This window comes from Ursus americanus, chromosome 10, assembly GCF_024610735.1.
Source record: "Ursus americanus isolate L20-20 chromosome 10, mUrsAme1.1.p, whole genome shotgun sequence".
Lineage (NCBI taxonomy): Eukaryota > Metazoa > Chordata > Mammalia > Carnivora > Ursidae > Ursus > Ursus americanus.
This window is the reverse complement of record NC_142136.1, coordinates 70833685-70848981: the sequence shown is the minus strand read 5'-3', so window position 1 is coordinate 70848981 and position 15297 is coordinate 70833685. Positions and strand designations below refer to the sequence as shown.

At 47.4% G+C, this 15297-nt stretch overlaps 1 protein-coding gene across 1 annotated transcript; it reads right to left on the bottom strand.

Annotated features, from left to right (window-relative positions):
- Window positions 1-1372: 1372 nt before the first annotated feature.
- Window positions 1373-9821, bottom strand: URAD (ureidoimidazoline (2-oxo-4-hydroxy-4-carboxy-5-) decarboxylase). Its single transcript, XM_045796730.2, has 3 exons — window positions 9587-9821; window positions 2530-2634; window positions 1373-1801 (listed from the first exon to the last, which is right to left on the bottom strand). Exons 1-3 carry the CDS (start codon window positions 9759-9761, stop codon window positions 1455-1457), a joined length of 627 nt encoding a protein of 208 aa, XP_045652686.1. The 5' UTR covers window positions 9762-9821; the 3' UTR covers window positions 1373-1454.
- Window positions 9822-15297: the final 5476 nt, after the last annotated feature.

Below are 15297 nucleotides of genomic sequence, written 5' to 3'. Positions count from 1 at the left end.
GATGTTGGTAGCCACAGCTCGCTTGCCTGGCACCCCACCTAGCCCGCCACCAGCTTCTGGCCTTCCCTCTTACCGCAAGCAGAGAACACCTGTAAGGTGGGGAAGGGATGGAGGTTCCTTGTTTGAAATACCTGGTGTGGTGAGAGTGGCTTCTTTCTGTGGAATTCAGTCCCCCCCAAGCAAGGTGTGGCCACGCTGCTTTTTGTGAAAGGAAGGTTTTCTTGCTGCTGTAGCTGCTGCCGCCCTGGACCTGGTTTGTCACGAGTGGAGGCTCCAGTCTTCAAAAGGCCCACACTCAGCCTTCACTTCTTACCCTGTCTGCATCTGGGAGGACCGGTGCGGCTCGCTTCCCTCTGCCAACAGAACCTTCAGTAGTGTTGGCTGGGGTCGGATAGACCTTCCAGTGCATGGGGACGAGCGGGAGAGTGTGTGTGGTGAACCCCTTCTGCATGAGTGGACATTCTGGCCCTCAGTGCAGACCACTCCGGAGACCCAGGGTTCAAAAGCTCCCCAGAACCAGCCTACACGCATCAGAGAGATTGCACTGGGCACCATTTTCCTCCATTACCTGCTTTATTAGCACTATGGGGGTGGTTCTCATCTTCACCTTGGAGGCCAGAATATCCAGCAGTACTCAATGAGTATTATTAACTTATTATTTACTTTATTATTAACTTTTTAATGACCAATGGGTCTCCCGGGGCAGCTCGAGGTTCTGACAAGCCAACTCTCAAGGGCCCACCTCTTTGAGATTCGGGGTGAGGGCGGCAACCTCTGGGAGAGTCGGGGAGGCCGCCGGCCTCTGACTTTTAGGCCCTTCCAGGTTGGAGACACCCCCACTCCCACCCCTCTCTCAAGAGCGACTGTGGCAGCTGCTCCCCCTGTCCCCACGTCGCGAGGCTCCCATCCGCCCACCGACCCCCACCCTCGGCTTCCCCGGCGCGGAAGACCCAAATCAGTACTTTGCTTTTCTCACTCCGGCTCCCGTAGGCGCCCCAGAGTGAGAAAACGACTTCTGCTCACTTGTTAATGTCGGGTACAGCAAATGAGGTGGGAGAAGAAAAAACAAACAGACAAACCGCTGTGGAATACAGATTCCTTTTCCGCCCGTTTTGTTTTGCCGCTCGGGCTTAGCAGGAGAGGATGCGGAGCCAACAGAGCTGGATAAGCGCTTTGGAATCCACAAAGGCTGGTGGTGTCAACGGGCTGCAAAGGGAGTGAAGAATTGAAGCAGTGAGCTGGATACATCGGGGGCAAAGCACGAACCTATATAGATATTTTGGCAAAGCGTGCGCGGGTGAGTGGGTGGGTGGGTGGACAAAAGGGCTCATTATTCCTGCGACAGCTTCAGTTCTCCCCTCCCTTTGGCGCGTGTGGACGCCGTGCCGGGCCTGCGCCAGCCCCCCGTCCCTGCGCGTCCCGACGTGCGCCCAGGCTCCCGGGCTCGCGCGGTGCTACGCTCTGGCTTGGTCGGCGCCCAGGAGGTCGGCGAGACGCAGGTGGCCGATCTTCTTCACCTCGCCCAGGGCGGTGCGCAGCTCCTGCGCGGGCGGGCAGTGCAGCCGGGCCGCCAGCTCCCGCTGCACGGCCGCCCGGTCGCTCAGACGCGCGGCGAGCACGAAGGGGAAGCCGAAGCGCGCGCGGTACTGCGCGTTGAGCTCCGCCAGCCGGAGCCGCTCGTCCGCGTCCAGGCTTGTCAGGCCCGCGCCTCTCTGCTCCCGCTGCGACTCGGCGCTGAGCGTGCCCCGCTGCAGCTCGCGGCCCGCCAGGTCCGGGTGGCAGCGCAGGATGCCCTCCTGGCCTACGGCGAAGCACAGACACGCGGCGGGAGCACGTTACCGCGCCGCGGAGAGGGCGCACGGGGCTGCCTGCAGGCCGAGCCCGGCCTCCCGCCCCGCCCGAAGAGGGCTTCGCGAGGGAAGCAGGGTCTTCGGGAGGTGACGAAGGGCAACAAGGGGTGTCCTGGAGGTGCAGGGGTGCCCACTGCAACCGCCCCTCGGACACGTCCCGAACCTTGCGCCCCTCGGTCCCAGCTTCAGGGGCCTCGGCCTGGACCCAGGGGCGGGGCGGGAAGTGACAAGTTTGTCCTTTGAGACCTTGGGGCAAGAAGAGAGGAGGGGAGAGGCCACTGGGGCTCGGAATTTACGACTTGCTCGGGAGGGAGCTGGGACGCGATAAGGAGACCGAGCATTTCGTATCTTTTCAAAGTCCTTTGCTCTCAAGGGGGCTTTGATGTCGAAGAGGGCCGGACACGAGGGCCTGAAGACTTCCTGCAAAAGCCACAGAATGGGTTTCGTTCTGTTCCAAAGGAGAAGGGCGGGGAGGGTCCAGAGGGATAATATCCACGGGGCTTGGCAAAGAAACGTCCAGGATTTTGTGATCCTAAGTGTGAGCTTTGGGCTTCTGGAATCAAGCATCCGAAGAGCCTTACAGGTGATTAACTGCAAAGAAACCCATTTCCAGCCGGAATTCCACAGCCCTTTGAATGAAAGTGACTTTCCTCCTTTTAGGAAAATAGCACCCACTCACCACCTGACTGAGGCTGTTTCCCCTTCTCCAACTGTAGGTCCCAAAGACACTGCAGAGACTGCCTTGGAGTTTTCTTGGAAGATAGCTTCTCATAATCGCCTAGGCCTAAAATTGGAAACCCCTGGTGTGATACCTGAGATTTTAAATCTTAAGCCAGGGAGTTTCCCTGAACCCTGGCCAACCATTTCGCTTAGCTCTCTAAAGAGAGATTCTAATCCTCGAGGCTGGGCAAGATTTCAGATATGGTAAGCAGACAGCTGTAATCTGTACAATGAGGGTAATGACACCTAACTTGCTGAGTAGCTGTGAGGATTAGAGACAATTCATTTCCCTAAAACACAGTGCCTAATGCTAGAAACATCCAATAAGCAGCCATTATTCTTAGTCGTAGTAAACATTGTAACTGGACAGCTGGGAGTATCTGACTGTGATGCTGGGGTTGGTTGTGAGCTCTGTTGGAAAGGCAGATCATTTAAAACTCAATTTAGTTATGGCACAAACCTCCCGGTACTCAAACCTCATAGTTTCTGCCCAATTAAAGGATGATTGGGATGGCACCATCTACCTCATAGACAGTGGCCAGGTCGGGAAAACTGGGGGGTGGGGGAGCAGCTGCATTTAAGAGGGCGTGCAGTGGAAGTTTCGATGGGATTAGGTGACCTCCCCAAGGTCACTTAGCTAGTAGCTCAAATGCTAGGCGATTTGAGGGCACTGGCTGCCCCTACAAGGTTAAGGGGTGCTTATTTAAATGAAACTCCTGTCACCAATTCTTCCATCTGTATAACACCACTGTTTTAGACCCTCTCTCATGGGCCCTGGCCCTGGGGCACTGCAAACGTGAAGGGGTTCTTTTCCATTTCCTGCGTCCAGCCCGGTCCGGATGGGACGAAAATGAAGGTGTTAAATTCCCTACCTGCACTCCCCGCCCCAAGCCCTGGCCCTGGAGGTTGGCTGTGCCCAGCGGGCACCTGTCACTCAGAATCTACTCCGCATCCACCCAGTCTTGGGCCCTGCAAACGGCCGGCTGGGAACTGGGGAAACAGAGTCCTGGGCTGCTCTACAGGTCCTGACCCCGAGGGCTCTCCCTGTGGCTCCCCCTCCTTGCATATTCAGGTTTTCAAAGCAGCCTGTAGACGGTGGTGGTGGGGTGTTGCTGGCTAAGACCCAGTCTTCTCACTAACCCCCCTCTCTCAGCTTCCCCACCTCCTTATTTCTTACTCTCTAGGGCCCAGCTCGAGCTTGGGGGAAGTAGTTAGCTACTGGTGGGTGGCACCAGAATGGGGGTCCTTCCCCTTAAGGCCCCCAGCGGACTCCCCTAGCCCACCGCAGAGCAGAGAGAGGTGGATGGAGGGGCAGCAGGGCTGGTCCCACGTGTGCCAGACCTGCCTCTTCCCTTTTTTGCTTTTGCACCTCACTTCTCACTCCCCTGGGTTCGTCTCCCCTCTTGAAAACTGCCGCCTGGGGTTAATGTTTGCCTAGGATTGAGCCTGTGTTTTACACTGTTTGTGGGGAGGAGAGGGGGAAAAGGAGAGTAGGGAGGCCCAGAAAAGGGCAGAGCAAAGAGAAGAAGAACACACACACACACACACACACACACACACACACACACACACACACAGCTGCAGATGAAAAGAGAAAGGTGCAGGGAATCCATTAGAGGATGGTAGCTCAGAAAAAAAGAGAACCTGATCCTGTTCAACTGAAGACTCCCCCTTTATTGCCCCACACCACTGACCCCATGAGTGCCCCCCGGGTGGCGCTGACCCAGCTCAGTGGAGTGTCCTGTGGTTCGCAGGACCATTTCAATGCTGCCTGTTCTTCAGTCTTTCCTAAAATCCTACTACTGCCTGTGCCACTGGCAAGTCACAAGCAGAGATGTAGGTGTAGACGAGTAGTATTTGCTACGACCACAAGTCAGGAATCTTTGCATCGAGGAGAGCTCCTGGCGCAGAGCTGACTCTCCGTTCTGGCAGGAGAACAGCGCAGGGGACCGTGGCCACTGCAGAGCAGGCAACTGGCGTGGAACCCCGGTCCAGCCCACCAGGGTCCCTAGTAGGAACTAGGGCGCTCTCCCTCCTGGTACAATGCATCATCTGTCCCCTCTGTTGTGTTCTTGAAGCCAGCCCCTCTTTTCACCTCAAGGCTCCAATTTCAAACATCCATTTCTCCTCCCCACCCCCCCCTGCTTTATCACCATCAACACACAAACACTTAGAATAGCTCATCCCATCAAGAAAATTAAAACCCATCTTTCATTCCCTATCGCCCTCTAGTTTCTCTCTCTCTGCTCCTCCTTACAGCAAACTCCTCAAAGGAGTTGTCTACTCAGTGTTCCCCCCTTTCTCACCTCCTCTTCCAGGTTCACTCTATTAAGCTTTCGGCCCCACCCACCAACCAGTGTGCACTCATCAGGGTCACAGATGATGCCCAAGTGACCAGTGTTCTGTCTTCTTCTTCCTCAGCCTCTTGAGAGAATATCACATGGTTTTTCCTCTCTCCTTCTTAAAAGATTACCATCGCTTGCCTCCTTTCTTTGCTGGTTCTTACTCTGCCAGATCACTAACCCTGAAGTACCCAGGGACTGAGTATTTACATGTCTTCCCTTCTGTATTTACACTGATGCCCGGATGTTCTCATTGGGTCCCAGGTCTTTAAATGCCATGAGTTTGGGGGTTTTGTTTGTTTGTTTTTAAAGATTTTTATTTATTTATTTGATAGAGAGAGGAGGAGAGAATGAGGTGGGGGAGGGGCAGACATAGAGGGAGAAGAAAGCTCCCCGCTGAGCAGGAATGCCATCAGTTTTTTGGGTGACAACCAGATCCAGTCTAGCGTACAGCTTCCCAGTGAGTTCCTTTGCTCTGGTCCACACGGACACTCAGTATTTTCCTTTGGATGATGATTAGGCACCTCAGACTTACCAAGCTCCCATTTCCACCTTGTCCTCTCAATTGTAAAGTTTTCCTCATTGTAGAAAACAGCACCACTACCCATCCAGGGCCTCAGATTAAAAATTTGGGAGTTACCCTTAATTTCTCTTTGTTTTTGACCTGCCTTCCCCCCAAATTCATCAAAAAAACCTCTTGAAGTGCGGCTGGGTGGTGCAGTCAGTTAAGCCTCTACGGACTCCTGGTTTCAGCTCAGGTCATGGTGTCAGGGTCCTGAGATCCAGCCCCTTGTCAGGCTCCGCTTTCAGTGGGGAGTCTGCTTGAGACTCCCTGCTCCTCTGCCCCTCCCCCATTCTCTCTCTCTCAAAAATAAGTCTTTAAAAAAACTGCGAGTCTAACTCTAAAATGTACTCTGAGAATCCAATCACATCTCTCCATCTCTCCTGCTCCAGCCTTAGTCCAAATGAGCATCACCCCTCACTTTTACCACCTCCGCAGTCCCTCTACCCGACCTCTCTTCCCTTCCCTCCACTCTTCACTATTCTCCACGCACCCTGGGCTTTCTGTGTTCCCCAAATGCCAACAGTCTCAGGTTCCTTTTCTTAGATGGCCTTCTCCTAGATCTTAGACCGCTTCCTTCTCATCTTTTGCTTTGGAACTCAGATGTCACTTCCTAGGAAAAACCTCTTTTATTACGTATTTTCTTCTAATAGTTTCTCGAATGTGAAATTATCTCACTTGTTTATGTTAATCCTGTCTCTCTTTACTAGAATGTAAACTCACTGAAGGTAGGCACTTATCCTGTTCACTGCTCTATCCCCAGTGCTTGGGACAATTCCTGGGGCACAGTGGGCACCTGACCAACACATCTCTCTTAGGAAAGAGTGCTCTATGGGCTTTTGGATTGAACACATTTTAATAGTCTCTTCTAAATACCTTATACTCTGCATTTCAGGGAATTATTAGTGTCTTTTTTATTCATTCAACAACTATGTTCTGAAATAAGTATTAAGTAATAAATTATGGAACTGTTGCAATTTTGAAATGTCACAAGGAGATACATGATCAACCCTATTTTATGAGAGGGTTTTTTTTCCTCTTTGATTTTTAACACAATCAGTACTGAACTGGTTTGTTATTGGCTGTGTGTGTGTGGGTGTGTGTGTGGGTGGGTGTTTCAACCATCTTCCCTTTACTTTTGCCACGCCCCTTGCCTGGAAATCAGGAACTGATTGTCTCAAAAGGGTGCTTTGCCATTTAATGCTAAGAGCTGAATATTAATCCTGGACTGCCACCTACTGACCAATAATCATCATCGTGCATCCTAAATAGATAGTCAACCTTGGTTTACTCTAGAAACAAGATTTTGGTTTCTGTTAATGGTAGAGGGTTTTCTTAGATCATGTACAAAACAAAGACTTGACCAGGTAGATCACCATATCCCAAACTTTTCTTTAAGGTGTCTTTTAGTTTTAGGATTCAAAGACTCTTACACCCAGTTTGTTCCCAACCACGCAAAGATTAAAGCTAGACTAGTCAGTAAATCCCATTTTACTTGCTTAGTTAAACAGCCAAACATAGGATCTGGGACATCAAGCATTAATGTTAATTGAATAAATTACTGAACAAAGAGATGAAACCCCTAGAAAATGTTTCTAGACTGTTCTTCTGATTCTCTAAAAATGCTGCAAAAGTTGTTGGGTTGACTATCAGGGTTTTGAATTCCAGTTCTGCCACTTTCTAGTTGTGTGTTCTTGATCAAGTTATTTAATCTCTCTGTGCCTCAGTTTTTCATCAATAAAATGGGTATGATAATAATACTTGCTTTATAAGATTATTATAAGGATTAAATGAGTTGACAAATGCAAAGTGCCTGAAACACACCAACAGTAAGGGTCAAATGCATTTTAGCTATTGTTATTATTAGTTGCCTATCTAACAACATCCCCCTCCTCCCCCTCCTCATGGAGGTGATTAGATATAGTGTAACCACACACACAGCATTGAAGCTCTGCTCCCAGCTGCCTAAGACTGTGGACACCCGCTTAGGGCTGAGAAGTAGGCTCCACCCACAGGGAGGTCCCTCCACAGGACAGTGTCTAGTGCAAAAGCAAACAACTTTCCAGCTCCCTCTGATCATTTTGTCGCACGACCTGCCAGTAAAGTCACTCCAGGTACAATGTGTGGGGAAGGGTCAATACCAGGAACCATCATCTTTCAAGATTATTTTACGATCTCATCTTCTGAATCATTTCATGCATTTAAATCTTTATTTTTACTGTTCACCGAGTGATGTAGGATTCTGACACTGGCCAGAATACAGAGCTCCCATTGGGTTAGGAGAGGGATCAAATACAAGTCTCAAGAGGGAAAGGAGGGAGTGAATGCCAATCCCCAAATCCCACTTTGCTCAGGATTGTGATTGGATTTAACCTTAACTAGACTTTAACTAACCTTAACTAGAACCTCTGCTCAAACCAATCGGGGTGACTGCTGGTGGGAAAGAAGACAGAAATAGGGAAATTTTAATTTTATTATCTAAGTTCCTAGCACAGTAAACCCTAAATAAATGCCGAATAACTGGATAAACCAGTGAATACTAGATTTAAATTATATGCAATACCTACCACCCCTTGGGTATTAAGACAAATAATGGGATTTTTCTCCTTTTTATTTTTAACTTGATAGAAAAAAATACCATTCATAAGGCATTCACAACCTTTAAATATTCTTTCCCCTCTGGCCTAGAAGTCTTTCATTTGACCTGTGTTTTCCTGTCAGACATTTTGAACATGGGTTCAGGTGGCTTCTTGCTCTTTCCAGCTCACTCTGCAGGCTGTGGGCTGACAAGGGGAGCCCCTTCCTTCATCAAGCCGGGGTTGACCTTTTCTGTGAGTCATCAGTCACAAAGCTTTGGTGTCTGTCAGCCCCACTAATGCCTGAGCCCAGTGGCAGAGCCGAGAAACACCCTGAGAAGTGGATGACTGCCAATATCATCCCGACATTTCTGTCAGTTTGATTTTATGACACTGTCTTCCCCTCTTGCTAGATGTGCCTAAAATAAATTAAAGTGAGTTCCTTCCTTGGGAGACATGCATCTGACAATGGGAAACCATCCTGAATGTCAAACTCTGGATGGATAGGCAAGAGTCTGTTAGTTGGCTTTGTAATGGAGGAGAAGAGAGTGGCGATTCTGCCCCCACCCCTCCACGCGCACACACACACACACACACACACCCCAGATCTCTGCAGAAGGCCCCTCTGTGAAGGCAGCCCTTGCCCCTCGCCTTCCTTCAGGCTTTTCTGAAGATAGCAGGGCAGCCTGGGAAGCAGCCCTTGCTCTAACCCTTGGCCTCTGAATCCTCGTGAGGCCATGTATCATTCTGAGTCACTTGGGGTTAGCCTAAACCTCCACCTCTCCTCACCCCACACCCAGAAGTGTCTCCTTTTCTCTCCTACCCAGAGGAAATCAACAATTTCTTTCCCCTTTTCCAGAGGAATTCCTTCAGATTTTTGTCTTTTTCCTTTCACTCCCTCAGGGAGTTGCTGATCTGAATGAGTTTACTCTCCTCAGCGGTCCAGTCCAAACTGGCCCTTTCTGGTAAAAATGTCAGCCATTTGCTCTTTCCCCTGGGCTCCTGAGATAGTCTGATACCGCGCTGTCTCCTCTCTTGCATACAGGACATTCCCAAAGTGAACACACTTGGCTAAGAGAGGGTGGGCCTTCAGTCTGACCTTTGGCTTTCGAGCGACTGTGAGGCCTGAGGAGACAAGTGTCTGTTCTTCTTTCCTCCTGACCTCATAGCTTTAATATTTAACAGCCACTTTACCTGAGCCAACATATGTCTCTTTTTTAAAAAAATTTTTGGGGGAATTTTTTTTTAAAGTAGGCTCCACGCCCAGTGTGGAGCCCAACGAGGGGTTTGAACTCATGACCCTGAGATCAAGACCCGGGTGGAGACTAACACCTGTCTTTAATTCTACTTTTGGCCTAACACCTTGCAAGTGTTTGACTCCCATTTACTAAGTCTGAGAAAATTAAACCTGACAATAAAGACAGCTAATCAATATATCGGTAATGAGCAACTGGGCTGAAATATCTAAAAATATTTTGATAAACATATTTGAAATCCCTTTGTAGAGATTCTCAGCGTCTAATGTGGAAGCCTTACCTGACTGTGGAAGGGCATCAATAAAGGCAAACAAGTGCTTCTCTAAATCTTCCAAGTCGGAGAATGGGCGCTGGGACCAAACAGCAGCTGCGATCAGAGGACATCTCTCAATGACATTCCCAAATACATCCACAAATTCTCCAAAGTCCATGGAGTTGACCTTCTCAATGTCCATTGCTTGCGTTCAACCCGAGGCAGCAGAACGTCAGCTTCTCTCTCGAAGTGAGTGACGCTGGCTCTGCTTACCAGCTTATATTTGCTGAACGCACAAGCTTTTTTTTTATGCAACACCAGCTTGGCATGTTTTGAATGCCTCTGGCAGAAGCGGAGTCACGATACTTGTGTAATAAGCAAACACAGGCTTAAGGTTCTAATCCAGGGAGTGGAGATCCCTACATGGGAAATGCTTCCCACCAAACCTTTCCCCCAAAGCCAGGAGGGACCCTATTTCACTGTGGGCATTCAAGCCAAAGACACTTCTGGTGTCATCAACATTTTGATGTCAAGGGTATCCCAGGAAGTTTGCTCTGATAACTCAAAGACAGATCACAAGTCCACCCACTTAAAATGTGATTTCCCATCTGTTCTGCTAGAGAGGTCAGGTCGTGTGTTTTATCCTTTCTCTGTATCTCAGATGCTTAACATAATAGGTACTTCATAAATGCTCATTACACGGTGTCTAAGAAATAATTGTGTCCCATTCTCAGTTGTCTCTCAAACACCATTATGTTACTTTCTTCCTGAATATACGTGCACCTATCTGAAATCGTAAGTAAATTATATTTACTTATTTGCATATCATCCCTCAGTCCCGACTAATTCTATGAGCTTCGAGACGGTGTGTTTTGCTTGACTTTGTGTCCTGGGTGCCTAGAACCGTGCCCACGGTAGGTCCTAATAAACACCATGGGGTGAATTATTTGCCCAAATGACCACATAGAGTAAATTTCTCACCCTAATAGCTTTCATGTATACTCAAAACAAAAAATACTGTGGAAGATAAAGTCAAGGAAAAAGGGGTCAAAATGTTAAAGAAATTGCTGCTGTTTCCCTTTAGATTCAAAAAAAAAAGCAAACGTAATTCTAAAAGTCATACTAGCTACATGTTTGCTTCCATCTGAGTCAAAACTCAAGGGTCAGCAGCCACATTAGCATTAATAAGCCAGTTACATTTGCCACTGTGGTTTATGAGAGATGGGTGACAATAGTGCCCTTGACAATCTAACAGCAACCACAGATTTTTTCCTCCCTCTGTTTGTAGATGTTTTACAGCCCACGTCCCCTCTGACCACCTGGGCCAAAAGGTCATGGCTGACAGAATGACCAAGACTTCATCTCTCTCTCTCTTTTTTTTTTAAGATTTTATTTATTTATTTGACAGAGAGACAGCCAGCGAGAGAGGGAACACAAGCAGGGGGAGTGGGAGAGGAAGAAGCAGGCTCATAGCGGAGGAGCCTGATGTGGGGCTCGATCCCAGAACGCTGGGATCACGCCCTGAGCCGAAGACAGACGCTTAACGACTGAGCCACCCAGGCGCCCCAAGACTTCATCTCTTAAAAAGAAGTTGATAAAATTTGCTTTTCAAGGAAGTAAATCCAGGGTCAGACGGCTGCCATTACGGCTTATCTTCATATGTGACAGAAGATATATAACAGTAACATGTATTTATAACGGTCCCATGTATATGCGAAAACACATTGAATCCTGTAGTATGTACTCAGTTTGGGGCATAGAACACAGTGCGGAGAGCACGGACCCGGGAGAGTTCTGACCCTGGCTCCGCCACTATGGTCGGACATTTGGCAAATGATCGAACTTTCTGTTCTTCAGTTTCTTTGTCTGTAAAATGGGGATAACAATGCATTCACCTTGTGGGATTTTGGTGAAAGATTAGCGACTCTACAGAAGCACCTCAACAGCTCCTTTACGGAGCACTACAGAGGCGTGGGCTAATATTCTGTGTATAATCTCTCCATTGGACCAACCACACAATTTTCTCCTTTTTCCTTTCTGCCATTAGCCTTTTCCTTGTCTGTATGGGCTTTGCTGCAGACCCAGTGAATAGCCCAATACCCCCTTTCCCCCCCTCCTCGGGGACACCACCGCCCTGAGCCTCAGGTCACTCTAGCATGACTTCTGCAGTGTCTGCAATGTCCAAATAAGACGGTGGGGAGATAAGACTGAGGGGGAGTCTGGGATCTGCACAACTGGTCTGTACAGACTCCCCAGCCTTACGGCTACCCTCAGCCCTGGACTCTGGGAAAAGAAGGTAGACCAGAAGGCAAGAAAGAAGACCATCCTGGGTCCATGGCTCTTTGTTCCCCACTCCTCTAGCCTGACCCCTTATTATTTCCTGCTCTTATCTCTGCACACGAGGGTCTCTCTACCCCCAAAGGAGCTCCTGCCTGGGGCTTGGAGCCTGGGGGTTCTCAGTTCCTCTGAGAACAGCAGGAGATAGACATCTGAATTTGCAAGTAGAAACTCCTTCCTCTCATGGCAATGCTGATACACAAGGGTGGGAAGGACCTCGCTACTGATATTACAACCTTTCTGGCACAGACTGGAAACTGAACCTTTTATTTTGCTATATCTATTGTATAATAATGGAACTCCAAAACACCTACCACCGTGCAAACCTTCAAGACACAAAAAAGTTAAGGAATTAAATAGTCACGGACATAGAAACAGTATTGACAACAACAACAAACTACAAATTACTAACGTGGAACTCAGCAGCTCGCGCCACTGGGCTTAACTCAGCCCTCTGGGCCTCACTTCTATTGACTCTCACCGATAAATCAATCAAAGAAAGAACAGGTGGTCACAAGGTAAGGCAATTTTCAGCCAAGCAAAAAGCTAATTTATTGAATAGTACACTACAGAGGAGGGTTGTATGGTATATAAATTATATATCAATAAAGCTTTTTTAAAAAGTGAAATGATATAAAGATGTACTCATAATCTGTCTGACCATACCAGATAGGATTCTTATGTTCCAGTTGCTGAATATATTATATTTGATTTTATTATAATTTTTCTCTTACGAGGCTTTTAGCTGAACATGAAGACATTTTTTTTTTCTTTAAGTAGGCTCTATGCCCAGCGTGGAGCCCAACGTGGAGCTTGAACTCATGACCCTGAGGTCAAGACCTGGATGCTTAGCTGACTGAGTCACCCAGGCACCTCAACACAGAGAAAATGCTTAAATAGGCACAAATTTTTGTTTCTTTTTCTTTTTCTTTCTTTCTTTCTTTCTTTCTTTCTTTCTTTCTTTCTTTCTTTCTTTCTTTCTTGAAACATTCACGCATCGGCTCCCTTTAACTAGCAGCCCTTAACTTTTCATATGTGGAGCATAAACGGGAGTGTTTTCCCAATCAGATGCCAGAAAGACAGATTGCTTTCCTCCATGTATATTTTTGATTTGAGGCAAATTGGGAGTCGGAACTCATACAATCTTGCTGTTACCAGAGCGTGTTGGTTAGCTGAGGACTGAGCTGAAGCAAGAAGCCCTGGCAGGAGCCCCGACCCGGGTGTGGCTGCGAGGGGGCGGAGGGTGTGGCCCCAGGCCAGGCCCACACTTACTACCTGCTTTGTACGTCTCAGCAAGTGACTTAACCTTCTCAAACCTTGGTTCCACTGGCTGGTAAACTGCCACAGGACAACCTCCTATCTCACAACTCGTTCAATGAGATCTATGTGTGAAGCCTTTGGCGCAGCTCTGGAATACAGTATATTACTGATAAATGTTGAAGACATTAGGCTAGGTGAAATAAGCCAGTTACAAAATGGCCAATACTGGATGATTCTACTCATATGGGGTACCTAGAGGACTCAAATTCATAGAAGCAGAAAGTAGAGGGGCGCCTGGGTGGCTCAGTCAGTTAAGCACCTGTCTTCAGCTCAGGTCATGATCCTGGGGTCCTGCTTGTCCTTCTCCCTCTGCCCCTCCCCCAACTCACACATGGGCACTCTCTGTCTCTGTCTCTTTCTAAAGTAAATAAATAAAATCTTTTTTTTACAAAAAGAAGCAGAAAGCAGAATGGTGGTTGTCAGGGGCTAGAGGTAGAGGGAATAGAGAGTTAATGTTTAACGGGGACAGAGTTTCAGTTTGCAAAGATGAAACTTTCCTTCTGGAGATGGGCGGGGGTGATGGTTGCACAGCATTGTGAATGTACTTAATGCCATTGGGCTGTACACTTGGAAATGGTTAACAGGGTAAACCGTATATATACATGTACATATATTATATGTATATTTTACCAGATAAAAAATTCATCAAGCTTTTCCTGCCTCAGTAAGATAATTTGGAATTTAATACATTAATTCCCCACCTTTTTTCCTGTTGCTGAGGGTAATTGTGGCATAGACAGATGCAAATTTGAACACTGATATGTCATTTATATTTGACAGAAACGACCGTGGTTGTGGCAGAGGGGTTCGGCTAAGCACGTTACTGGGAAAATCCTTCATAAGAGCTGAGGAAAGAGAAGGAAGATTGGGAAGAAACACAAGTGGCAGATGTGGGTGAAGGAGGGACAGAGGTGGACCAACGAAGGGCTGGAACTCTGATAAGAGGTCACCCAGGACATCTTCCTGCTGCAGGCCAAACACCCCTGGCTGTTTTCCTTACTCCAAAAGTTCTCTAAGAAACAGACTGTTTTCAACAGGAAGCCAGTCCAGACTCAGGCAACACTAAGCACAGAAGAAGGTGCTCCGAGAAGAATTAGTTCCAAAGTCACTCCCCTGTGCTGATAAATGTCCTGTGTAGAATCGAATGGTAAAAACCAGGTTCTATAGAGAAGCTGACATAGACTCTCTGTTAAGGTGCAGAATGTGATAAATAATGTACATAAAACGTGCAATCATTAGCATAGTCAAGAAATAACTGAGACTGAATAAATGAATTTAAGTGATCTGTGTAGAGGGTTGTTCTTCCTTCTAATTAACAGATTGGCCTTGTCTGTATTCTGCTTGTTAAAATTTGCCCTTCCAGAGGCGGGGTGTAGGAATGAAGTCCAGCCCAATGCCTGGGATCAATTAAAAACAGTCCTAGGGCGCCACCTACTGGTCAGACAGAAGGGGCTGAGCACGCAGCAGCAGGAACACATCTCTAAAATCAGTGCTGGTAGGTTGTGTTCTTCCGCGTGGTAAAGATGTGTAGTTTGGGGCGCCTGGCTGGCTCAGTCAGAATACTTGAATAAATAAAACGTAAAAAAATAAATTAAAAATTAAAAATTTAATTTTTATGTAATCTCTGCACTCACCTTGGGGCTTGACCTCACAACCCAGATCAAGAGTCGCTCGCATCTTATGACTCAGATAAAATCTTTAAAAAAATGTGTAGTTATGTCAGAGACACAACTTGACCCAAACTAATACCAGATCTGTGGTAAGAGCTGGGTTTAATAGTTTGGTTTTGTTTTCCCCAATACGGTTTTTAAATGCCCTCTTTCCTTAGAGAATGTTGCCTTTTAAATATCGTATTTGGTATTTACAAAAGTTATGTTACAAAGTAAAATAATATTAATGAACACCGTGAACCATTATCCCACCCAACCCAAAAAGCTTGAAATATCATCAGTGTGAAAATGAATAAATAGTGGTAATTTTATATTCACATTACACCTCAATGAAATGAAAGAACTTAAGATTCATGAACACCATGAGTGAATCTTAGAAGCACGACGTTGATTTTTTTTTTTTTTAAAGAA